Source organism: Astyanax mexicanus, chromosome 1 (genome assembly GCF_023375975.1).
Source record: "Astyanax mexicanus isolate ESR-SI-001 chromosome 1, AstMex3_surface, whole genome shotgun sequence".
NCBI classification, from domain to species: domain Eukaryota; kingdom Metazoa; phylum Chordata; class Actinopteri; order Characiformes; family Acestrorhamphidae; genus Astyanax; species Astyanax mexicanus.
Genome location: NC_064408.1, coordinates 225,001 through 251,844, shown reverse-complemented (window position 1 = coordinate 251,844; position 26,844 = coordinate 225,001). Strand labels below are relative to the sequence as shown.

The 26,844-nt window shown below is 43.6% G+C and overlaps 3 protein-coding genes across 5 annotated transcripts in view; 1 reads left to right on the top strand and 2 right to left on the bottom strand.

Moving 5' to 3' along the window:
- LOC103033592 (zona pellucida sperm-binding protein 3-like) lies at positions 1–11,772 on the bottom strand. The gene is made up of 8 exons (XM_049483752.1): positions 11,453–11,772; positions 10,492–10,607; positions 10,312–10,415; positions 7,617–7,794; positions 6,859–6,976; positions 5,862–5,941; positions 1,195–1,307; positions 1–83 (listed from the first exon to the last, which is right to left on the bottom strand). The coding sequence occupies exons 1-8, from the start codon at positions 11,684–11,686 to the stop codon at positions 31–33; spliced, it is 996 nt and encodes a 331-aa protein (XP_049339709.1). The 5' UTR covers positions 11,687–11,772; the 3' UTR covers positions 1–30.
- Positions 11,773–14,206: 2,434 nt separating this feature from the next.
- On the bottom strand, positions 14,207–22,092 carry LOC125804549 (zona pellucida sperm-binding protein 3-like). Of its 2 annotated transcripts, none has more exons than XM_049483422.1 (11): positions 21,652–22,092; positions 18,955–19,070; positions 17,997–18,100; positions 17,267–17,438; positions 17,018–17,135; positions 16,409–16,494; positions 16,009–16,322; positions 15,749–15,913; positions 15,591–15,668; positions 14,578–14,679; positions 14,207–14,488 (listed from the first exon to the last, which is right to left on the bottom strand). In XM_049483422.1, the coding sequence occupies exons 1-11, from the start codon at positions 22,036–22,038 to the stop codon at positions 14,379–14,381; spliced, it is 1,752 nt and encodes a 583-aa protein (XP_049339379.1). In that variant the 5' UTR covers positions 22,039–22,092; the 3' UTR covers positions 14,207–14,378. The 2 variants fall into 2 exon arrangements, with proteins under 2 accessions (XP_049339379.1, XP_049339407.1); XM_049483450.1 differs by having other exon boundaries at positions 14,581–14,679.
- A 1,916-nt stretch (positions 22,093–24,008) lies between these two features.
- The window catches only part of taf6 (TAF6 RNA polymerase II, TATA box binding protein (TBP)-associated factor), a 13,176-nt gene continuing 10,340 nt past the window's right edge, over positions 24,009–26,844 (top strand). For both annotated transcript variants that reach the window (XM_049483216.1, XM_049483215.1), the window contains exons 1-3: positions 24,009–24,226; positions 25,137–25,294; positions 25,463–25,549. In XM_049483216.1, the coding sequence (XP_049339173.1) occupies positions 25,139–25,294; positions 25,463–25,549 (243 nt within the window). In that variant the 5' untranslated portion in view covers positions 24,009–24,226; positions 25,137–25,138. The remainder of the gene's footprint in view (positions 24,227–25,136; positions 25,295–25,462; positions 25,550–26,844) is intronic.

Here is a 26,844-nt window from a genome sequence, read left to right as displayed (position 1 = left end):
TCAGATTTTAATCAGCGTAGTTTTTATTGGTTAGGGTAGAATCACTACCGGACCGAGGGAGACCACAGCAGCCCTGCCGGAGTCTGAACAGGAACAAAAAGGGGTTAGCCGTTAGCCGTTAGCCTAATGTAAGAAGTTTATCTGAAACCACACACACAAACACCAGTTACCACCTTAAACAATACACCAGATACACCGACATGCTATAGGTCATGGAACAGGAACTCATATCATGTCCCGTGATTTTTGCCACGTCCCATGGAGGCTAAAGAACGAGTCTCCAGTTTCTGTTTACACGGTCAATTCTAGCCAGATGCTGCCGGTCACCATCATTACTGCACTGTTCACTGTGGGGGGTAAAATTTGTGTAATCCCGGTGCACGTGTGATTTACACCAGACAGCTTTGACCAGGGGTGTCCAAACTTTTTTGTTGGGGGCCAGAAGGAGAAATATATTTGAAGTCAGGGGCCACAGACTCTCTAATAAAACAAATAATGAAATAAACCACTTTAAATAATACATTTTCCTGATTATTTCATTTACACACCATTTTACTTCACTAACTATCTTTATCTTTGACAGTGTTGTGTAAACTAAGATTTTTCAAATTGATGTTTCATTTCATGATGTCGCTTAATATTAAACTCCTTAATTACAGCAACTTTTAGACTCTTTGGCCCGTTTTTCCGCACTAGAAATGCGCACTCTCTCCGCTTTTAGACTCTTTGGCCCGTTTCTGACACCTAGCGTTCAAACTTTGAATCTCACATTATAAAAACCTGCTTAACAGCGGGCCAACTTTCATTCTATTTCTAAAATACCTTGGAGTAAATGGGCCGCAAATGGCCGTAGTTTGGACACCCCTGGCTTTGACCAATCAGAAAAGACGATGTGCTCGTGTGGTTTATTGGAGTGTATTTTGGTGTGTTTAGGTTTTTAGACCTGTGTGAAACCAAACCAAACAGAGAAACTCTCCAAATAAACAAACTCATCAACTGATCCGGATCATAGAAACTTTCACAACTACAGGTGTGAAAACACTCTTAGATGCGGATGTATATTTAAGGTGGACTAAAGGTGCTTCACTGTATATTTGGGTACATGGGGGGGCGGGGGAAATAAGACTGTGGTGGAAGTGTCACTTTAATGGTGTGTGTGTGTGTGTGTGTGTGTGTGGTGGGGGGTGTACGTACCTGCAGCAGCGCTACCTTTAAACTCTCGGCTCTGTTCCCGATACTGATGATCCTCTTCACACACAGAGTCACAGCAATCACACACCGAGTACTGACCATCCACACTGCTCCACCTACACACACACACACACACACACACACAGCTTTTGTTGGAGTAACTGTCTCTACTGTCCAGACCTCACTCTATCTATCATGGACCTTAATCATGTAAATGTAGGGTGTCAGGATGAAAAGCGGGATGCTGGGATTAGGGCTGGATGATATTGGGAAAAAATTGACATTGCAATGTTTTTTTCTTTTTTTGACGATATATATCGCGATATTAAACAATACAGGGCCCATGACGTCTCCAGCCCCGCCCCCACCCATGCGCTGTCTCACATCCAGACCAATCGAGAGCTGAGGCAGCGCCGAGCAAAACAACAGTAATCGGCTCTTTAATCAGCATTTAAACGTCTTTTTAAAAGGTAAAAAAAGAGTGTTTGTTTTTCTGGGATTAAAAGTGTGAATTCAGCTGTAACTGGAAATATCTGCACTGATAAACTGTGCTGGACTGAGGAGCACAGCTTTACACACGTGCTCACAACTGTTTACAAGCACGTGCCCAACCATATGGATGGAGGCCATGCAGTTACCTCCTGTTTACTCCGGCCCCTCCCCCTCACACTTCTCGGGCAGCGGCAGCCTGTCACTCACACAGACACAGAGACAGCGCTGTGTATCTACTTCTTGTGTCGAGAATCAAAACATTTGCAGCACCACATGTTTAATTTAACTGCCGTAAGTGACATCACACGCCCTGCGATGTGAGTATTGCAGATGCGCACATCACAATGACGATGCTTAAACGATGTATCGTGCAGCTCTAGTTGTGACGAAGAGTGAGATGATGTGATGAAGAGTGAGACGGTGTGATGAAGAGTGAGATGATGTGATGAAGAGTGAGACGGTGTGATGAAGAGTGAGATGATGTGATGGAGAGTGAGATGATGTGATGGAGAGAGAGATGATGTGATGATGATGATGTGATGAAGAGGGAGATGATGTGATGGAGAGTGAGATGATGTGATGAAGAGAGAGATGATGTGATGAAGAGAGAGATGATGTGATGAAGAGAGAGATGATGTGATGAAGAGAGAGATGATGTGATGAAGAGAGAGATGATGTGATGAAGAGAGAGATGATGTGATGAAGAGAGAGATGATGTGATGAAGAGAGAGATGATGTGATGAAGAGAGAGATGATGTGATGATGATGATGTGATGAAGAGTGAGATGATGTGATGAAGAGTGAGACGGTGTGATGAAGAGGGAGATGATGTGATGAAGAGGGAGATGATGTGATGGAGAGAGAGATGATGTGATGAAGAGTGAGATGATGTGATGAAGAGTGAGATGATGTGATGAAGAGTGAGACGGTGTGATGAAGAGTGAGATGATGTGATGGAGAGTGAGATGATGTGATGATGATGATGTGATGAAGAGGGAGATGATGTGATGGAGAGTGAGATGATGTGATGAAGAGAGAGATGATGTGATGAAGAGAGAGATGATGTGATGAAGAGAGAGATGATGTGATGAAGAGAGAGATGATGTGATGAAGAGAGAGATGATGTGATGATGATGATGTGATGAAGAGTGAGATGATGTGATGGAGAGTGAGATGATGTGATGGAGAGTGAGATGATGTGATGAAGAGTGAGATGATGTGATGAAGAGTGAGATGATGTGATGAAGAGTGAGATGATGTGATGAAGAGTGAGATGATGTGATGGAGAGTGAGATGATGTGATGAAGAGTGAGATGATGTGATGAAGAGTGAGATGATGTGATGAAGAGTGAGATGATGTGATGAGTGAGATGATGTGAGATGATGTGATGAAGAGTGAGATGATGTGAGATGATGTGATGAAGAGTGAGATGGTGTGATGATGAGTGAGATGATGTGATGAAGAGTGAGATGATGTGATGAGTGAGATGATGTGATGAAGAGTGAGATGATGTGATGGAGAGTGAGATGATGTGATGGAGAGTGAGATGATGTGATGGAGAGTGAGATGATGTGATGAAGAGTGAGATGATGTGATGGAGAGAGAGATGATGTGATGGAGAGAGAGATGATGTGATGGAGAGTGAGATGATGTGATGAAGAGAGAGATGATGTGATGGAGAGTGAGATGATGTGATGGAGAGAGAGATGATGTGATGAAGAGTGAGATGATGTGATGGAGAGTGAGATGATGTGATGGAGAGAGAGATGATGTGATGAAGAGTGAGATGATGTGAGATGATGTGATGAAGAGTGAGATGATGTGAGATAATGTGATGAAGAGTGAGATGATGTGAGATGATGTGATGGAGAGTGAGATGATGTGATGAAGAGTGAGATGATGTGATGAAGAGTGAGATGATGTGATGAAGAGTGAGATGATGTGATGAGTGAGATGATGTGAGATGATGTGATGAAGAGTGAGATGATGTGATGAAGAGTGAGATGATGTGATGAAGAGTGAGATGATGTGATGAAGAGTGAGATGATGTGATGAGTGAGATGATGTGATGAGTGAGATGATGTGATGAAGAGTGAGATGATGTGAGATGATGTGATGGAGAGTGAGATGATGTGATGGAGAGTGAGATGATGTGATGGAGAGTGAGATGATGTGATGAAGAGTGAGATGATGTGATGAAGAGTGAGATGATGTGATGAAGAGTGAGATGATGTGATGAGTGAGATGATGTGATGAAGAGTGAGATGATGTGAGATGATGTGATGGAGAGTGAGATGATGTGATGGAGAGTGAGATGATGTGATGGAGAGTGAGATGATGTGATGGAGAGAGAGATGATGTGATGGAGAGAGAGATGATGTGATGGAGAGAGAGATGATGTGATGGAGAGAGAGATGATGTGATGAAGAGAGAGATGATGTGATGAAGAGTGAGATGATGTGAGATGATGTGATGGAGAGTGAGATGATGTGATGAAGAGTGAGATGATGTGATGAAGAGTGAGATGATGTGATGAAGAGTGAGATGATGTGAGATGATGTGATGGAGAGTGAGATGATGTGATGAAGAGTGAGATGATGTGATGGAGAGTGAGATGATGTGATGAAGAGTGAGATGATGTGATGAAGAGAGAGATGATGTGATGAAGAGTGAGATGATGTGAGATGATGTGATGGAGAGTGAGATGATGTGATGAAGAGTGAGATGATGTGATGGAGAGTGAGATGATGTGATGGAGAGAGAGATGATGTGATGAAGAGTGAGATGATGTGAGATGATGTGATGGAGAGTGAGATGATGTGATGAAGAGTGAGATGATGTGATGAAGAGTGAGATGATGTGAGATGATGTGATGGAGAGAGAGATGATGTGATGAAGAGTGAGATGATGTGATGAAGAGTGAGATGATGTGAGATGATGTGATGGAGAGAGAGATGATGTGATGAAGAGTGAGATGATGTGATGAAGAGAGAGATGATGTGATGAAGAGTGAGATGATCTGATGGAGAGAGAGATGATCTGATGGAGAGAGAGATGATGTGATGAAGAGTGAGATGATGTGAGATGATGTGATGGAGAGTGAGATGATGTGATGAAGAGTGAGATGATGTGATGGAGAGTGAGATGATGTGATGAAGAGTGAGATGATGTGAGATGATGTGATGGAGAGAGAGATGATGTGATGAAGAGTGAGATGATGTGAGATGATGTGATGGAGAGTGAGATGATGTGATGAAGAGTGAGATGATGTGATGAAGAGTGAGATGATGTGAGATGATTTGATGGAGAGAGAGATGATGTGATGAAGAGTGAGATGATGTGATGAAGAGTGAGATGATGTGAGATGATGTGATGGAGAGAGAGATGATGTGATGAAGAGTGAGATGATGTGATGAAGAGAGAGATGATGTGATGAAGAGTGAGATGATCTGATGGAGAGAGAGATGATCTGATGGAGAGAGAGATGATCTGATGGAGAGTGAGATGATGTGAGATGATGTGATGGAGAGTGAGATGATGTGATGAAGAGTGAGATGATGTGATGGAGAGTGAGATGATGTGATGAAGAGTGAGATGATGTGATGGAGAGTGAGATGGTGTGAGATGATGTGATGGAGAGAGAGATGATGTGATGAAGAGTGAGATGATGTGATGGAGAGTGAGATGATGTGATGAAGAGTGAGATGATGTGATGGAGAGAGAGATGATGTGATGGAGAGTGAGATGATGTGAGATGATGTGATGGAGAGAGAGATGATGTGATGAAGAGTGAGATGATGATGAGTGAGATGATGTGATGAAGAGTGAGATGATGTGATGAAGAGTGAGATGATGTGATGAAGAGTGAGATGATGTGATGAAGAGTGAGATGATGTGATGAAGAGTGAGATGATGTGATGAAGAGTGAGATGATGTGATGAAGAGTGAGATGATGTGATGAAGAGTGAGATGATGTGATGAAGAGTGAGATGATGTGATGAAGAAAGAGATGATGTGATGAAGAGTGAGACGGTGTGATGAAGAGTGAGATGATGTGATGAAGAGTGAGATGATGTGATGAAGAGTGAGATGATGTGATGAAGAGTGAGATGATGTGATGAAGAGTGAGATGATGTGATGAGGGACAGGTGTGGATGTGAGTGATGTGGGTCGGTACCGTTCTCCAGTGAAGCTGCAGGCTTTATTCACTGAACTCTCTTCTTCAGCTGTCACCTTCAGAACACACCTTATATAGACCTGTACACACACACACACACACATTACACACACACACACACACACACACACACACATTACACACACACACACACACACACACACACATTACACACACACACACACACTACACACACAGGAAATACAGGTTTGATGTGATTCCTAGACTCATTACCCTTTACTACATTACCATGGTAGAAACCACACAGCAACACCCAAGAATAAAACACCCTAGCAACCACCTGAAATGCTACAGCAACACAGAGAAAACCCACCTTAGCAACCACTTTCAACATTCTAGCAACCACCTGAAATACTTCAGCAATACAGAGAAAACAAACCCATGTAATCAATTCCAACACCCTAGCAACCATATGAGATACTAGAGCAGTACAAAGAAAATATACCCTAGCAACCACCTTAATTACTACAGCAACCACCTAAAAACGCCCCCAATCACCTTACACCATACAGCAAAGCCCTAGTAGCCCCTTGGGATACTACAGCAAATGCGTAGCAACTCCCTATCAGTCACCTTTATTACCTACCATATAGTAACACCCTTTCCATCTGGATCAACATATGTACCACTTATCACCCAAGAAACCTTCTAAAATACCACAGAAACCACCTAGCTACACTTTAGCTACCTATGTTACACCAGAGCTATCAACTAGCAACACCATATCAATCACTCAATATTACACAGCATCTTTCTAGATATCCCCCAAACACATTAAACCCAAACACCCTCACAGTAACACCATATCAACCACCAAACCCCCAGCAAAACCAAGGACCAGTAGAATTACAGAGGAACGTGACTTTAGTTCTTAGTAAAGGGTTTTATTGGTTGTCCACTTTGATGAAACACCTGAACCAAAACCTCAAGAACCTCCAGAACCCCCCAGATGTAGCCCAAACCCCTCAGTTCTGACCGTGATCTGCTCGTTACGGCTGAATCGGTGGGTTTCCATCTGCAGCCTCAGCGAGTGATCTTCACTCCGGGGCAGGAAGTGAGCGGTGGGGAGGAGTGATCTGGGGTTAGCAGAGCACCTGGAGAACACAATTAAAGTGATAGTTCAGTTCATGAACAGAGTTATTTTGTCTAATTTATAGTATAAGCCACCATTTGTTAGCTAAAATAGATTAATACTACAGAAACACTACAGCAACACAGTGAAAACCCACCCTAGCAACCACTTCCAACACCATAGCAACCACCTGGAAAACAACATCAACATGTAGAACACACCCTAGCAATCAATTCCAACACCATAGCAACCACCTGAAATACTACAGCAACATAGAGAAAACATACTCTTATCTCCAGTGCTAACTGATGGTGAATAAGCATCTATTACTTCATAGCTACTTAGCCTTATGGCTCCAGCTAAAGCATTGTAGCTTTCATCGCTTTTTAGCCACGGCGACCTATTAGCACTAGTGCTAACTGTTATGGTATACACTTTCACTAATTCTTGGCTACGTTAGCCTTGTTAACTCCAGTGCTAATTGTCAAGATATGATCTTTCATTACTTTCTAGCAACATTAGCCTCATAGCTCAAGTGCCGATTGATGGGATACAAGCTTGCAGATAACTGGTAGAGTGCAGGTTTACATTACTTGTTAGCTACGCTAGCCTCATAGCTCCAGTGCTAATTAGCGGGAAATAAGCTGCCATTAGTGACTGACCCGTGGTTGTGTATGAGGGGGTATCGGGGGGTGTGGCCAACGTCCGGTTGCAGTGTGAACACACAGGTGTCCACGTAAAGTTTAGCCGGAGTGCGTTCAGTTCTGGCAACCGACGCCTTCAGGTTTATAACTTCACCCTGTCGGTACATGGAGGAGGACCTCTCAGACCACCAATCACCTACAGGACACACACACACACACACACACACACACACAAACACACACACACACAAACACACACACACACACACACACACACACACACACACACAAACACACAAACACACACACACACACACACACACACACACACACACACACACACACACACACACACACACACAAACACACACACACACACAAACACACAAACACACACACACAAACACACACACACACAAACACAAACACAAACACACACACACACACACAAACACACACACACAAACACACACACACAAACACACACACACAAACACACACACATACAAACACACACAAACACACACAAACACACACAAACACACACAAACACACACAAACACACACACACACACACACACACACAAAAACACACACACACACACACACACACACAAACACACACACACACAAACACACACACACACACACAAACACACACACAAACACACACACACACACACACACAAACACACACACAAACACACACACACACACACACACACACACACACACACACACAAACACACACACAAACACACACAAACACACACACACACACACAGGTTTACAATCACATATCATTAACATGGTGGAGGGATACATGTAGCTCATTAGGCGACAAGAAAATAGTCCCTAAAGGAAACAGTATTAGTTCACATTCTCCTCAATTTAATAAAGAGGTAAGACTCTCTACACTTACAAATTTAACAGCAAACCCCCCACTCTAACCAACCCCCCACTCTAACCAACCCCCCACTCTAACAAACCCCCCACTCTAACCAACCCCCCACTCAAACAACCCCCCCCTCTAACAAACTCCCCACTCAAACAACCCCCCACTCTAACCAACCCCCCACTCAAACAAACCCCCCACTCTAACCAACCCCCCACTCAAACAAACCCCGCCCCTCTAACAAACTCCCCACTCAAACAAACCCCCCACTCTAACAAACACCCCACTCAAACAAACCCCCCACTCAAACAAACCCCCCACTCAAACAAACCCCGCCCCTCTAACAAACCCCGCCCCTCTAACAAACTCCCCACTCAAACAAACCCCCCACTCTAACAAACACCCCCACTCAAACCATGCCCCCCTCTAACCAACCCCCCACTCAAACAACCCCCCCCTCTAACAAACCCCCCACTCTAACAAACTCCCCACTCAAACAAACCCCCCACTCTAACAAACACCCCCACTCAAACCATGCCCCCCTCTAACCAACCCCCCACTCTAACCAACCCCCCCCTCTAACCAACCCCCCACTCAAACAACCCCCCCCTCTAACAAACTCCCCACTCTAACCAACCCCCCCCTCTAACCAACCCCCCACTCAAACAAACCCCCCACTCTAACAAACACCCCCACTCAAACCATGCCCCCCTCTAACCAACCCCCCACTCTAACCAACCCCCCACCAACCCCCCACTCAAACAACCCCCCCCTCTAACAAACTCCCCACTCTAACCAACCCCCCACTCAAACAACCCCCCACTCTAACCAACCCCCCACTCTAACCAACCCCCCACTCAAACAACCCCCCCTCTAACAAACTCCCCACTCTAACCAACCCCCCACTCAAACAACCCCCCACTCTAACAAAACCCCCCACTCTAACAAAACCCCCCACTCTAACAAAACCCCCCACTCTAACCAACCCCCCACTCAAACAACCCCCCCTAACAAACTCCCCACTCTTACCAACCCCCCCACTCTAACAAACCCCCCCACTCTAACAAACCCCCCCACTCTAACAACGCCCTCCTCTAACAACGCCCCCCTCTAACAAACCCCCCACTCTAACCAACCCCCCACTCAAACAACCCCCCCTAACAAACTCCCCACTCTAACAAACCCCCCACTCTAACAAACCCCCCCACTCTAACAAACCCCCCCACTCTAACAAACCCCCCCACTCAAACAACGCCCCCCTCTAACAAACCCCCCACTCTAACCAACCCCCCACTCAAACAACCCCCCCACTCAAACAAACCCCCCACTCAAACAAACCCCCCACTCAAACAAACCCCCCACTCAAACAAACCCCCCACTCAAACAAACCCCCCACTCAAACAAACCCCCCACTCAAACAAACTCCCCACTCAAACAAACCCCCCACACTCTAACAAACCCCCCACTCAAACTAACCCCCCACTCAAACAAACCCCCCACTCAAACAAACCCTCCCACTCTAACAAACCCCCCACACTCTAACAAACCCCCCACACTCTAACAAACCCCCCACACTCTAACAAACCCCCCACACTCTAACAAACCCCCCACACTCTAACAAACAAACCCCACACTCAAACAAACAAACCCCACACTCAAACAAACAAACCCCACACTCAAACAAACAAACCCCACACTCAAACAAACCCCCCACTCAAACAAACCCCACACTCTAACAACCCCCCCACTCTAACAACCCCCCCACTCTGAACGAGTTCATTGTAAACCCAATTAGACGCAGGGGGGTAAAGGACCCACCGTTCATCAGCTGGAGGGAGAACCGCGGGGGGGCGGAGCTCTGATCAGAGGTGGTCAGCTGACCCCTTGGATTCTTCATATCTTTAGTGCTGACGAAGTGAATCCTGTGAGGAGAACCCGGTGTTTAGAACCGTGCTGAGGACTCCGGGTTCAGGTTCTAACAGAAAGAGCTAAACCCACCTCGGGTATCGGCACTGGACCGGAACACTGGCTCCTCTAGATCTAACGATGCCATACGGGTTCTCATCCGGCACGAAGAACAGAATGTTCTCGTACACCAAACTATCACCTTCCACCTGCAAGCAGACTTCAACTCTAGATCTAGCTTCATTCCACCTTAAATTGTAAAGACACTAAAATAGTAAACAGTTGAATTGTTCAACTTAACTTTTAAATAAAGTAATTGCACATAAGAAAGTAAAAGCTGATTCAATATAGTAACCCTCTATTCCACCTTAACTGCTGTAAACACTACAAATATGCAAAAGGTGATTGCTTATCAGAACCCTTATTTCCACTTGATGCACACACTAGAATAAAAACTACCTTCATTTTGGAACTCTTGGTTCCACCTTAAGATGTGCAGCCACAAACCAATAAAACAATTGACGTCATTTAAACCATCATTCCACCTTAAATGGTGCACACACTAAAAGAACAGACAAACAAATTATGCCGGAACACCTTCAAATTAACTAGCTCTGTACCACCTTAAATTATATTATTATAAAATAAACACTAAAGGTAAAAATACATCCTCCATTCCACCTTAAGTGCTGAAGTCATATTCCAATTGAATAGATAATAGTTTGAATATTGGAACTCTTAGTTCCACCTTAAATTGTGAAATGGAAAACCTCTAAAATAAGCAACAGTTGCTTGAACTTTCCTTTCCACCTTAAACGATGCAGCCACACGCCAGACAGTCTGACCTGTCTTACTAATGTAACTCTCCAATCCACCTTAAATTATACACTAAAATAACCATTAGTTTTTACCTGAACTCTCTATACCACCTTAACTGCTGCAGCACACACCAAACAAGCGAGCTGGATTACTACACAAATTATATATTCCACCTTAAACTGCACTGCAGTTAAGGTGGAACGGAGAGTTGTAAATTGTTTGTTTGTTTACAGACCCGCAGTGTTGATCCGCACTCGTGAAGCTCCGCCTGCAGCACGAGCTCGGTCTCGGTCTCGCGCTCCACAACCGACCCGCAGGTACCGAACCTCACTGACCCGAACCGGAGCGCGCGCCCGCTCAGCGACACCACCATCGCGCGCTCCGTGCAGAGCACGCGGACCGGGTCAGGCGCGGCGCGAGCCCAGATCACAGTTCCCGCCGTAATAATCACTATAATAATCACCGCCATTATCACCGTCTTTTACAACTCAACTACTACTGCTGTAGGAGGAGTGCTGCATTGCGCATGCGTAATACAGAGGGGCGGGGCGTGTACCGCGTGACGTTGGTGGAAAATCTAAACTGGTGATTACGGCTGTGAACGAAATGGCTCCCTACTCCCTCATTAGTGTTGCGCTATGTAGGGAGATACTAATAAGTTCACTAATTAGTGGTGAAACGGGAGTGAATTCGGACACTATCTCGTCATTATCACGTGCCAGCACCGGTCGCATAAACACACACAGGTGAGAGAGGGGCTGAACCGTGTTTAAAACTCCATAAACACACTGAACTGAGCTCTGAATTAAAGATAGTGAAGCTCTGAGCTGATCATGAAGTTATTTATCTGCTTGTTATATTTACGCTGTTTAAAAGATGATCCTCACATTACTGAACTACATGAAGAAAACCTTAAAAATAGCAGCGTACCCCGGCTCGCACTGTTGCCAGATTGGGTGGTTTCATGCCAAATGTGGAGTTGTGTCTTAAATTGTTTGGAGGAAACGCTGTGATTTGACGGGTGAACAAAACTACCAAGTGTAAAGAGTTTGGAAATTTAACCCTGCAGAGACCGAGCTTTTAGTCCTGCTGAAACTGGAAATTTGAAGTTGTGTTTATGTTCGTTATTATATGTGAGTAAGTTATTTCTTTCTTTCATTGCTTGTAAGGTTGTTTTTGTGTAGTTTTTACGTTTTGTTTCGTGTGTCCAATGATATAAAACATAATACAAATATGCAGATACACTAATTTAAATATCATTTTTTGTAATCAGTGGTATTTAAGATATTTATGATATTTTAGTTAAGATCATGTTGGAATAAACCCTGTAATATTGTTTATATGATGAACATCAGCTGTTTGGGTGGTTTTCTCAGTATTTTGGCGGATTTGAAACACGTTTTTACCCTGTGAATTGGTTTTATTTGAATCCCACTGTAACAATCTGGCAACCCTGGTGGCTCGCTGTCCGCTCCGTTTCTTCGGCTGTCTGTTGCTTAGTAGCGAGACCGGCAAAGCATTTTGGGACACATTCAGCTCGCTTAGTAAGCATTGAAGTTTACTATAAATCATGATGCATTATGGGAGTTTTTAGTGCCCTCAAAATCACGTTCGAATCCCCCCTTATGATTCGGACACTCAAAATGGCTGACATACTCAATAGTGCCCTAACTAGTAAATAGGGAGAAATTCGGCCACAGCCTGTTTTATTTTAATTTTTTTATTAAAATTTGATGTAAATATGGCTGAAAAGGGGCGTGGTCATCCCAAGATGAAATGGCGGTCAGGGAAGTAATAGAAAAGATCCCGAAGCAAATGTTCAGGTGTCCTGCATGGTCAGTGCTCAGTAGCGCCTCCTTTGATGAGAATCCCAGCTTTTGCACTCTTCCTGCTGCAGCTTTTAGCTTTTAAGTTCTATTTTAGGGGATTATCTCCATTCTTACTGCAGTCACAGATGGTTGAGGTTCAGGTCGGACGACTCTGTTGTAAAATATCTGCCTCTTTTCATCTTCTGCTTTTTGTTCCAGATGGCGTGACATTTCTTCCAGAATTTGCTGGAGTTTAACCCATTCTTCCCTCTACCAGTTCAATCCACCCACCTCCATGTGTAAATTGGAAATTTATTCAATTTATTTTATCTTAGACAGGAGCTCTGATCTGTTCTTCCTGTGGTTCAACTTCAAACTGCTAATTAACAGTAGGCCCGACATAAAAAAATGGTTTGTCGGTTTTAAGATTAATCATATAACATTAACACTCGTCACTACTACAGGGTATTATGGTAACATCTATGGCAAACTGTAGACCAGGGGAACTTGGCGCCTAAGGGGTTGAGAGATTAATTCCCCAAATACGGGAGTTATTTGCAGTTACAATAATGGCGTGTTCATACCGGATTTTTTCAGAAAGCCTCAACCAGAAGAAACTAGGAAACGCAGTCCGTTTCGGTCGGCGGTGTAAATGAAAATAAGCACATCTTTATTGCAGGAAATTTGCAACCATTCTGTTATCATTTATGCAGCACACAATTCGTTAAGTAAAATCCGGCCTTTAGATCTGGACATTAAACTCACTGATTTACTCTGCTTAAAACTGCATCTACAAAACCATGTCTGATTAATAATGTAGCATCTTGCATCTAGCAGATTGAAGAAGCATGCAGAAACTTAATTCCAGAAACAGATTTTTTTTGGGGACCATGGCAAATAATTTTGAGCCCTAAAAGAGATTAAACAGTAAAAGGAGGTTAAGAACCATCTATTGTAGATATAGCCTGAGATTCCACCAGATGGCAAGATTTGAGCTTTTGTTTATAATTTGCCAATATTAAAATTTATGAGACTCCCACATCTCCCAGAATTGATAGTGTACACAGGACTGAAAGTAAAGGGTTTGGGTCATGAGTGTGTACAGCATGTTATGTAGATTAGCGTTAATTTAGCTGCTAATGCTAGCCTGTTATTACAGGAAATGAAGAGTAAACATCAAATACAGTTTGGAACGTTTATTTCTCAAACTGAAAGTCCACAGTCTCCTCAGACCAGCCCCTTCTGTAAACCTCCGGGACTGTCCTCAGAGTCCGCCGGCAGTGTCTTAGAGTCCATCTCACTGTCCAATGGCGTTGGTGCTGCTGTAGAACTGCTAGACGTATGAACTGAAGACTATGTGCTGGCAGTTAGCGTCTCTGGTGATAGACTGGTTTCCTGCAGGGGGTGGACGGGAGCTGATTCTGGTTTGGGTGATCTTACATTGTGAAGGGAAGGACCAGCAACTGCAGAATACAGATAAACACTGATTTTATTAAAAACAAGACAAACCAGCTAAAACTAGCACTCATGAAAAAATAAAGCAAGACCTCACCACCTTCTACTCTGGAAGACTCAGTTTCCCACAGTGCTGTGTGCCAGGGTGGAGGGGTGGTGGTGGTTGCTGTTGTGGGTTTAGGTTCTCCATCAGCCTTTTCTGCAGAGACAAATGTAGCATCAAGTTTACCATTAAAACGGACAGATTTTACAAACTTAAACTGGTTCCAGTAGAACATCGTTTAGGCCATCATCTTGCATTTCCATACCACCACTGTCCACCAATTTTCCCACCAATTAGACAGATATTTCCCCAGCACAACACTGCTCCTTTTTCTTCTTCTATTGTTTAAAGGGTGATAATAACCAGACTTTACTTCCTGTAATTGATAGTCTGAAAGGCCAAACTGACCAACTGGACCATGGATAAATCTGGAAAGGAATTAAGCCTCGTTTGTCCTTTTGTCTTTCTGGGAGACTGCTCCTAGGGGAGCCAGAATTAATATCCTCTTGGTTGTGCAATAGAGAGACCCTGGGTATGGTCCAGCTTCCAAACATGGTGGAGGCAGTTTCACATAATATTACTGTAGCAAAAGAAAAATATCTACTGCTTGGCACATCTCTTCTTGATTTGGTACTTGGTTCCTAGTTTGTAACCACCATCACAACTCACACCTAGTAAAGTACCTGGTTACAGGTAGGTACTTAAACACAAACCTTGCAAAGCATTGACTCACTGTGTAACGCAATGCTACAAGCATATTTGTAGCACATTTGTTTTTATTTTACCCCTTGTCTGAAGACCTGAAGAGGTACATTTATTGACTTTTGTGATGTCATCAGCTACATGTCAATTTTTCTGGTTATGGTTACAGTTAGGAACTAGTTACCAAGTACCAAAAAGTCAGTAGTGTCAATTAGGGAATTACCAGGCTCCTGGAACCAAATTAGCCTATTGAAAAGATTTAAAGCCAAGTGTAGTATAGTTGAGTATTGTTGACACCATGCAGTGGAAAAACAATAGATAGCTTAGAAGATAGATAGAAGTGCTTTCTATTGGTTCTAGCGTACCTTCAGAAAGCAGCTTTTCCCACAGATTTTTCCCCTCTGATTTCTCCTTTCCTGTACTGCTCACCTCCTCCTTCAGATCTGCAGACAGGAATAACCACACCCACTTAAACTTGTGTTAACAGTGCGGTAAATGATCGGTTCTACTCGATGGTACCAACCTAACTTCTGTTCTCCCCACAGGCTGTTGTGAGGGATTGGTTTCTGCCCTCTGAAGGAGTGGTACAGGGGTAAACCCTCCTTTACTCTAGGGGGCGCCATAATTCCCAGTTTATTTTTCTGGGAGAACACGGTCAGCGGGCCGATACTCGTTTCCTGCTCCAGCACTGGGCAAACAGGCATTACATGACAAATGTTTATTAAATTAAGCAATAATGTAAAATGTTACTCAGGGAACCCAGCATGGGAGGCCCTTTCTTACCTACTGCCCTTGGCAATGCCCCCGCTGCCCTCGGCACCACCCCTGCTGCCCTCCAGGCAGCAGTAGGCTCCTGTACATTGTGGGTGGAGCTTGGACCACTCTTTCCTTGGCGGAGATGAACAGGTTCCCGTTGGTTGGAGTCCGCCTGCATGGCGGGTTTGAACAGGGTCCGTGAGCGAGGTACCTCGGTGGGGTCGGTTTTCGGTCGGTAGGTCGGCAGCACCTGGTCCAGTTTTTGTGGAGAAGATCGGGTCGGCTGGAACCGATCCTCACAGCTGTTACAGGTCCAATCGTCTCCCTCTGCCGATCTCCAGCTAAGGGACACAACACTGCAGTTAACGACCATGACCACCACTACTCCTGCTAATGCTAAAATACTGATTATACCAAAAATAATAACCTGCCCTGGATGAAGGAACACGCCTTGCTCATAGACTTGCTCACGTAATCGAGTGGATAAGCTTTTAGAGTGCAGGTGATGTAGACCTGTCAAAAATACAATAATAAAAATCTATACAGGTTAGCCCTGGAGCTACTAGGCTAATGTTGCTAGTCATGTTATAACAAAACCTTGTACCCCAACATTTAGTGCTGGAGTGTCCTTCACAGAAGGTTTACAACCAATGCAAGAATCCTTTTAACTAGGCAAAAGAAGCTTAAGAATCCAAACTCTTCATACGGTTTTACAAGGAACCATAAAAAAAACAAAGCCTTAGTGTACAAAGATGAATCTCATTTTTAAACACCGTATAACTTAAAATCTAGAAAGCTAGAAGCCTTATACCAGTAACACAATCAAGTATATACACTCAATTTCCTTTATGATCAAAAATGTTCCATCTAGATACACTCCAGGTGTTTAATTGCTCTTTGGTAAAGGAGCTTGGTTCCAGATAGAACCTGAATGACCATTTGGAGACCTTTGATTTTTTTGCATGGTTAAAAGCCTCTTTAGATGGGCTAAAAACCTTTTGCTGGTGGTTCCATACAGAATACAAAACAGACATACCTGAGACATCTCCACCTGGGGGAACAGGAACGCTCCCAGCTGGAGCCCCAGTTTATCGGGACGTTCTCTGGGCAGGAAGTGAGACTGTGATCCAGTCAGCCGACCATCCAGCAGACACCTGAGGATCATCATCACAATCATCATCATCATCATCATCATCATGTTACCATGGTTATTATTAAAGGTTATTTCTTGACCATAGGGGGCACTGCATTGTCTCAGCCATTTTGTTCACGTTTGAACACTGACCCGTTATCGATGAAGTGGTATCTGGGCTCTGAACGTTGATCAGGGGTCGCAGTGGCAACACAGCTCTCGATGAACACCCGCAGATTCATCTGGGGTAGGTAAAGCCCCGCCTCCACGTTCACCTTGTCCCCCAGAAAGAACACAGTAGAGCCTCGCTCCCCCCGCCAGTCACCTGCAACACGTTTACAAAGGGTTCTGTACAGTACAAACTAGCGTTCTTCAACTGGACTATCTAGAACCAATGGTGGTATGTACAAGTATAGAGTACAGATCTATCCCCGGGTTCAGACTGCTTGAGTGGCTCTTCTGCTGCTTTACAGTACTGAACAATTTTATCTAGAACCAACTAGTGTACTGGACTCCAATTTAGCTTAATAGTATTGAACAAAGGTTCTCACTTGTAACAGAACCCTTTTATCTAGAACCACATGGCAAATCCAGGTTCAAGCTCTACTGCAGCTTTACAGTACTGAACAAGAGTTCTCCGCGGTAACAGGACCTTTTTATCTAGAACCAATGGAGTCAGATCCAAAAAACAAAAAAAATGGCAGTTGAAGCAAAATTTGGGGACAATTTGACTTCCTGCACATGGATTTGACACAGTATTATCATTGAACATTTAAAGCACCAAAACAACCACCTGGAATACTTAAGCAATCACCCAGCAACAAGCTAGCAATACCACAACAACCACTAAGCAACCACCTGAGGCCATGAGTGCACTGCTTACTGGACATCAGCCTGAGGGTGAAGATCAGCTTCTCCAGTGAAGCTTTGTTGGTCTGGTGGGGGATCCAGGTTGGCAGAACCGGGTCACTGTCTAAATCAAACTTCCTAAAAACAGAAAAAATAATTACCAAATATTACAGTACTGATATGTTGGGTAAATATGGTAGAAACATTGACAATGTTGCAACAAAGATCACAAATACGTATGTATGGTATATTCCACAGGTACCAGCTAACTTCTGCTTACAGCTGCAACAAAAGTATTTCTTATTTCCCCATTATTCTAAAAGACATGGCAAAGCTGGGTCTAAAATATGGGCCCAAATATTTCACACTTCTACTACACTTCTAAAACTCCTGCATCCAGACTGCAATTGTGAAAACAGGAGGACCAGTGAGTTTTTAGGCTTTTTTCATGACATCACATTCAGTAGCTCCTCCATTTCCTCACTGTTGTGTATTTAACGTGGATCTCCGTGGAAACCACGGCGCACCCAAAGTGTAATTACGGTGTGCAGCAGTGGACAAATATTTATTTTATTAAAGGCGAGGAGACGAAACTCAGAGATGTGCGTCCGGACGGGACTTAAATTACCGGAGGAGCACGGAGTTCAGAGAAAAACAGTAGATAATTCAGCCTGTAATTTTCTTAGAGGACGTCTGAGAAAAACACCTACATGATCGTTCTGGACGGGAATACAATCACAGAGGATAACAAAAACCCCCATAAAAAAAAATAACCCCAGACACCCCTGAGATACTAAACCTGTCCAAAGAGGGCTTAACATAAGATTTTGTTCTGACTGCAGCCTAGAATTTCACTAGAAACAGTTCATTTATTCTAATATTGTAGTAAAAATCAGAGGTGGCGATTCCAGATACAGAACATAAAATATTACCATCTATCCCTTTTCCCGGTTCTGAACCCACATCTGATACTTAACCTTCAGCATGTTTACCTCCGGTAATGACACTCAACAGGAATAACTGCCTTCTCCAGCCGCACCAGTCCGTCCAGAGGGGGCGCCGGAGAGTAGGTGAGGAGGTTGGTATAAATCAGGGCGTCTTCTGTTACCTGTAGATACAGAAACGTTACACCTGAACATGGTCTCCTTTTACACGGCACTATCAAACCATTCAAAACCTGCCAAGGATAATTAGCTTAAAGGGCATAAATACTGCTAACAAGCCAATGGCTAATAGCAAGGATTTAGGTCTAAAACCAGATTTACACTTATCAGCAAAACAAATGCATGCAAGGCACTCAAAATTAGTAACACCCTAGCAACCACCCACCTAGGCAACTGTGAAGTGCAATAGCAGTAATCCTTCCTTCGCTGTAGCACTCATCTAGCATCTACTTAATACACCACGGCAACCATGCAAATACTACTACCACAAAGTAATCATGTAGCAACATTAGAGCAACATGAGATTCCATAGCAACCAGCTAGCAACACCATAGCAACCACCAACTCTGGATAAAATAATCTTAAACCCCATTCCAAAACAAGCCCAAAATCCCCCACTCTGAGCGAGTTAGTCCTAAACCCCCACTCTGAGCGAGTTAGTCCTAAACCCCCACTCTGAGCGAGATAGTCCTAAACCCCCACTCAGAGAGTTCCTCGTAAACCCTCACTCTGAGCGAGTTAGTCCTTAACCCCCACTCTGAGCGAGATAGTCCTAAACCCCCACTCTGAGCGAGATAGTCCTAAACCCCCACTCTGAGCGAGATAGTCCTAAACCCCTACTCTGAGCGAGATAGTCCTAAACCCCTACTCTGAGCGAGATAGTCGTAAACCCTCACTCTGAGCGAGTTAGTCCTTAACCCTCACTCTGAGCGAGATAGTCCTAAACCCCCACTCTGAGCGAGATAGTCCTAAACCCCCACTCTGAGCGAGATAGTCCTAAACCCCCACTCTGAGCGAGATAGTCCTAAACCCCTACTCTGAGCGAGATAGTCCTAAACCCCTACTCTGAGCGAGTTCCTCGTAAACCCTCACTCTGAGCGAGTTAGTCCTTAACCCTCACTCTGAGCGAATTAGTCCTAAACCCCCACTGAGCGAGTTAGTCCTAAACCCCCACTCTGAGCGAGTTCCTCGTAAACCCTCACTCTGAGCGAGTTAGTCCTTAACCCTCACTCTGAGCGAGATAGTCCTAAACCCCCACTCTGAGCGAGTTCCTCGTAAACCCCCACTCTGAGCGAGATAGTCCTAACCCCCCACTCTGAGCGAGATAGTCCTAAACCCCTACTCTGAGCGAGATAGTCCTAAACCCCTACTCTGAGCGAGATAGTCCTAAACCCCTACTCTGAGCGAGATAGTCCTAAACCCCTACTCTGAGCGAGATAGTCCTAAACCCCTACTCTGAGCGAGTTCCTCGTAAACCCTCACTCTGAGCGAGTTAGTCCTTAACCCTCACTCTGAGCGAGTTAGTCCTAAACCCCCACTCTGAGCGAGTTCCTCGTAAACCCTCACTCTGAGCGAGTTAGTCCTTAACCCTCACTCTGAGCGAGATAGTCCTAAACCCCCACTCTGAGCGAGATAGTCCTAAACCCCCACTCTGAGCGAGATAGTCCTAAACCCCCACTCTGAGCGAGATAGTCCTAAACCCCCACTCTGAGCGAGATAGTCCTAAACCCCCACTCTGAGCGAGATAGTCCTAAACCCCCACTCTGAGCGAGATAGTCCTAAACCCCCACTCTGAGCGAGATAGTCCTAAACCCTCACTCTGAGCGAGTTAGTCCTTAACCCTCACTCTGAGCGAGTTAGTCCTTAACCCTCACTCTGAGCGAATTAGTCCTAAACCCCCACTGAGCGAGTTAGTCCTAAACCCCCACTCTGAGCGAGTTCCTCGTAAACCCTCACTCTGAGCGAGTTAGTCCTTAACCCTCACTCTGAGCGAGATAGTCCTAAACCCCCACTCTGAGCGAGTTCCTCCTAAACCCCCACTCTGAGCGAGTTCCTCCTAAACCCCCACTCTGAGCGAGTTCCTCCTAAACCCCCACTCTGAGCGAGTTCCTCCTAAACCCCCACTCTGAGCGAGATAGTCCTAAACCCCCACTCTGAGCGAGATAGTCCTAAACCCCCACTCTGAGCGAGATAGTCCTAAACCCCCACTCTGAGCGAGATAGTCCTAAACCCCCACTCTGAGCGAGATAGTCCTAAACCCCTACTCTGAGCGAGTTCCTCGTAAACCCTCACTCTGAGCGAGTTAGTCCTAAACCCCCACTCTGAGAGAGATAGTCCTAAACCCCCACTCTGAGCGAGTTCCTCCTAAACCCCCACTCTGAGCGAGATAGTCCTAAACCCCCACTCTGAGCGAGTTCCTCCTAAACCCACACTTGGAGAGAGTTCCTCCTAAACCCACACTCTGAGGGGGTCCCCCTAAACCCCCACTTGGAGAGAGTGCGTCCTAAACCCCCACTCTGAGAGAGTTCCTCCTAAACCCACACTTGGAGAGAGTTCCTCCTAAACCCACACTCTGAGGGGGTCCCCCTAAACCCCCACTTGGAGAGAGTGCGTCCTAAACCCCCACTCTGAGAGAGTTCCTCCTAAACCCTCACTCTGAGAGAGTTCCTCCTAAACCCTCACTCTGACCGAGTTCCTCCTAAACCCCTACCCCCCCTGCAGTATTCTATACGGTGCAGGTTATACCCAGTGCTGAGTGCCGCAGTCGGTGAGGGCGAACTGGAAGGTGAACTCCAGGTCCGATACCGAGGTCACGCCGCAGGTCGGGCCGGCCGGGCCGTCGGGACCGAGTCTCAGGTCCGCCGGGTCCACCTGCATCCCCAAACCAAACAGATCCGACTTCACCCAGACCTCCATGTGGGTCGGGAAGCAGTTGACCAGGACAGTTCTGACCCGGACACCGGGCCGGCCGAGCGCCTCCTTCAGAGGAACGACCAGCAGGGGGCGCTCTCCCAGCCCAGACCTAAACACCTGGAGAGGGTCAGGATCTGCTGACCCACAGTCCAACTCTAAACACAGCAGAACCACCAGCAACAGGTCCAGCTTAACCTTCATCATCTTCATCATCTTCATCAGTTCTGATACAGTCCAAACAACAACTCTTTACAGCACGAGCTAAAGGCAGGACGGCCGGTCCAATCAGCTTTTATCTACAGCTGATTCAGATCCACACAGCTGCCCTCAATCCGAGACCACGCCCACCAGCACACAGGCCACGCCCCCAAGCCCTCATACCTGTCACTGAACTTCTCAGCACTGCTGTGATTGGCCAGAGTTCACTTTACAGACCTCAGATCTGATTTCAGGACGTCAAATCTATTGTCATCAAGTCTATTGACATCAGATTTGGGTCACTTTAGTCTGATAATGTGAACGAAGCTGAAGTGAATCTGGTTTCAAATCTGATGTTAAAACCTGAGATTTTCATCCTGAAAAAAAAAAAACAAGAATGAATGAAATTGTTAGAAATAGTTTTTAAAATTAAAATATATATTTTTAAAACGTACTTTAACATATATTTTCAATTTTACTTTTAAAATTGGAAAAATGACAAAAAATGTATCGGATTAATAGATTTATTTATACATTTTAACTGTTTTTTATTTTGATTAAGAAGAGAATGTGATCTCAGTGGAACTGATTTATTCAGAGGAATAATAATTTAACTGGATTAGCAGATTTTATAGGATGAGATCATTTTTAATTGGAGAAAGAGAGTTAAAGTCTCACTCTATTTTTTTAATAATATTAGTATTTAAACAGTGAGTGAATTTTTACTCTATTGTAGTTTTATTTATTGTATGTTTGTGTTGGTTTAGTGATAATCTGTACAGAATAATAATGAATGTTTGATATATTCAAAGATTAAGCACAGAGAACCAATCAGCACTGCGCATTTACCGCCACCTGGAGGCCAGAGATAACATCGCAAGCATAATGCACTAAACAGATTTTTAAATGTTCTGTTTTGTATATTAATACTAAACTGATCCAAACTATGAAGAAAAAACATATACAATTATTTAGTAAACAAAAAAGTTTAACAAACTAGAATATATTTTATATTTTACATTCTTTACAGCTCAGAGTTTCAGAGCACCTAAAAGCTTCTTCACAGAGTATTTTGGTTTGTTTAACACTTTTAAGTTACTTCATAATTCCTTATGTGTTCCTTTATAGTCTATTTTTAAAACTTTTTTCTAACTTTAATATTCATTTACTATGTAGGAAAAATAGTAATTAAAATAATAGAATAAAAAGTGTGTCCAAACTTTTGACTGGTACTGTATGTGTTGTTGCTTTTTTTTATAAATGTGACAGATATAAAAATGGCAGTTTTATAAATGTTTTAACGTACCATGGAAACAATATCATATTAGATTTTTGTTTTTTGGTCTTATGTTTTTAGTTCATTATTTTGATTAATTTAAGCATTTTTATCATTCTTGTAATTTTATTTTAATTTTACTAATATTATCTTTTTCGTCATTTCATATTTTATAAATTCCTTACCTTTTACGTGTCATTTTTTTTCAATTTTCTTATATAATTTATTTATCTATATTAGATGTTTATTTAAAAATAGTATTTATTTAATTTATTTCCTTTTTATTTCTAATTTCTTAACTTAATCCCTTTTAAACTGTAAATACTCGGCTGCATTGTAAATTGTATGTAAAATAAATGTTTTATTTAATGATTAATTAACGCTTTAATAAGTCGTGGCCACGCATTATTATTGTTTTTACATGATTTGACCTGTTTTTACATGAAACAGACGTTACTAGTCGAGCACGGATCGCGTTTTAGTAGATGACCGACACAGTCGAACAGGCGTCCTGGAAGGTGAGTAACAAAAAAAATACATTAAAATAAAGAAAAATCGGAGTTATTTTTTTTATTTGGAACTAAAAGCTATATTTTTTTTATTTTAAAGCTTAAAATAAATTTATAATAAATATTAAATATATAAAATCGAAGCTGAAAGCGGATTGGCTGGTGAAGGTGCTGGTTTGGTGATGCTGTTTCCTGTCAGGACCTGCTGAATTCTCACAATATGGCGGATTTTCAGAAAAACGGGTCGGAGCTCCAGAGAACAAGAACAACACAAATCAGCTAAAATACAAAAAAATACAGTGAAAGACCATAAAATACGGGATTCTTCCGACAGGAGAGGAAATATAGATAATTTAGGAGCCGCTCTAAAGGAGGATTAGTCCCTGTTTCTGTTTAAAAAGCGAGGTTTTGGATCTAAACTCTGGTAAGTGTTTTTATTTTACAGATACCTTAATAAAATCATAAATTTCACAGAATTAAAAATGATTATTGGATTAAACCGGACAGTTTTTGCGTTTTAACACTCTTAGAATTATATATCTGTGGTTTTATTGCAGTATTTTGTATGTTTTAGCATTTAAAACAGTTAGAGAAGCTGAAGTTTACTTCTTGTTGGAATTGCCCGTTCCACCTTAAATGGTGCAGCAGTTCCATTCAGTCTCCTCGGGCGACTGCTGCACCATTTAAGGTGGTACGAACAATTCCAAAAGAACTCATTTAAGAGGTAAAGTCGTTTAGAGTGGGGGTTTGTTTGAGGGGTGGACTCGTTAAGAGTAGGGCTGCAGCTATTGATTAGTTTTAGTAATCGAGTACTTTACTGAAAAATCGTATAAAAGTAATCAGATAAAAAATATTTGCTTGCTTATTTTTAAATTCACAAAATACATTTCCAAACTGCAAACACAAATAGAAACAAATAAAGTAAAAATAATTAGTACTTTATTAAATTAGGGCATTAATCAATGAAAAAGGCATAAACATTTGCGTTATGTTGTGCATCTTAGCTTCTGAACAGCAGAGATGTTCCCAGTTTGTCTCAACAAGTCAGTGAATTCTCCTTCTTAGACAGGAGATCTTCTCCGAAATACATCAAAACCTGTGGAATAATTGTGAAAAAAAGAGAAGTGGTAAAAAATGTCTTTTTTGTTTATTTATGTTTTGCACTTTTCAGGTCTAATTAATTGACATCATTAAATGACATAATACATTAAATTCATGGCCGTGCATTTATGAACCTTAAGATAGTAGTAAATTGATATTTTACTGTAGGCTGAATGGGCGGGGCTAAACTGCTGTAGGCTGGATGGGCGGGGCTAAACTGCTCTATCTTGCAGTGATGGCGGAGGAGAGGCGGCAGAAGCAGTGCAGTGTGGTGTTGCCCTCGGAGTCGATGAAGGCGATGGCGGAGTCAATGGGCGTCGGCCAACTGCAGGAGGACAGCTGTGTAGCGCTAAGTGAGGAAGTCAGCTACCGCATCAAAGAGATCGCCCAGGTAACGTTATTACAAAAAACACACTACAGGAAGTGTAGGGGGCGCTCTATAATGTTTATATGATCCACAACACTCTCATTCTGACAGACTGTAATACACTACAGGAAGTGTAGGGGGCGCTCTATTATACTCTATAATGTTCATATGATCCTTGTTTTCATGGTGTAGGACGCTCTGAAGTTTATGCATCATGGCAAAAGACGCAAACTGACCACCAGCGACATCGACTACGCCCTGAAACTGAAGAATGTGGAGGTAACAGCACACACATACACATGCCACGCGGTTGCTAAGGTGTTGCTAAAGAGATGCTGTAATAGGTTGCTATGGTGTTGCTTAATTGTTTATGTGGCATCCCCAGTCGTTCCTGTGATGTTGCAAAATGTTTTTTGTTATATCCCAGGTGGTTGCTATGGTGTTGCTAAATAGGTGCAGTGGTATTTCTGGCGGTTGCTGTGGTGTTGCTGAATAGGTGCAGTGGTATCTCAGGTGGTTGCTAGGAGGTTGCTTAATAGGTGCAGTGGTATCTCAGGTAATTGCTCTGGTCTTACTGAATAGGTGCAGTGGTATTTTAGGCGGTTGCTGTGGTGTTGCTGAATAGGTGCAGTGGTATCTCAGGCGGTTGCTGTGGTCTTGATGAATAGGTGCAGTGGTATTTTAGGCGGTTGCTGTGGTGTTGCTAAATAGTTGCAGTGGTATCTCAGGCAGTTGCTGTGGTGTTGCTGAATAGGTGCAGTGGTATCTCTGGCGGTTGCTGTGGTGTTGCTGAATAGGTGCAGTGGTATCTCAGGCGGTTGCTGTGGTGTTGCTGAATAGGTGCAGTGGTATCTCAGGCGGTTGCTGTGGTCTTGATGAATAGGTGCAGTGGTATTTTAGGCGGTTGCTGTGGTGTTGCTAAATAGTTGCAGTGGTATCTCAGGCAGTTGCTGTGGTGTTGCTGAATAGGTGCAGTGGTATCTCAGGCGGTTGCTGTGGTGTTGCTGAATAGGTGCAGTGGTATCTCAGGCGGTTGCTGTGGTGTTGCCGAATAGGGGCAGTGGTATCTCAGGCGGTTGCTGTGGTGTTGCTGAATAGGTGCAGTGGTATCTCAGGCGGTTGCTGTGGTGTTGCCAAATAGGTGCATTGTTATCTCAGGTGGTTGCTTTGGTGTTGCTAAATAGGTGCAATGGCATCACAGGCGGTTGCAATGATGTTGCTTAATTGTTTATGTGGCATTCCGAGTGGTTCCTGTGATGTTGCAAAATGTTTTTTGTGATATCCCAGGTGGCTGCTATGGTGTTGCTAAATAGGTGCAGTGGTATCTCAGGTGGTTGCTGTGGTGTTGCTAAATGGTTTCTGTGGTTTCTCAGGCAGTTGCTGTGGTGTTGCTAAATAGTTGCAGTGGTATCTCAGGTGGTTGCTAGGTAGTTGCTAAATAGGTGCAGTGATATCTCAGGTGGTTACTATGGTATTGCTTATTTTTTCTGTGGCATCCCCAGTGGTTGCTGTAGTGTTGTAAAATGTTTTTTGTGATGTTTTAGGTGGTTGCTGTGGAGCTGCTAAATAGGTGC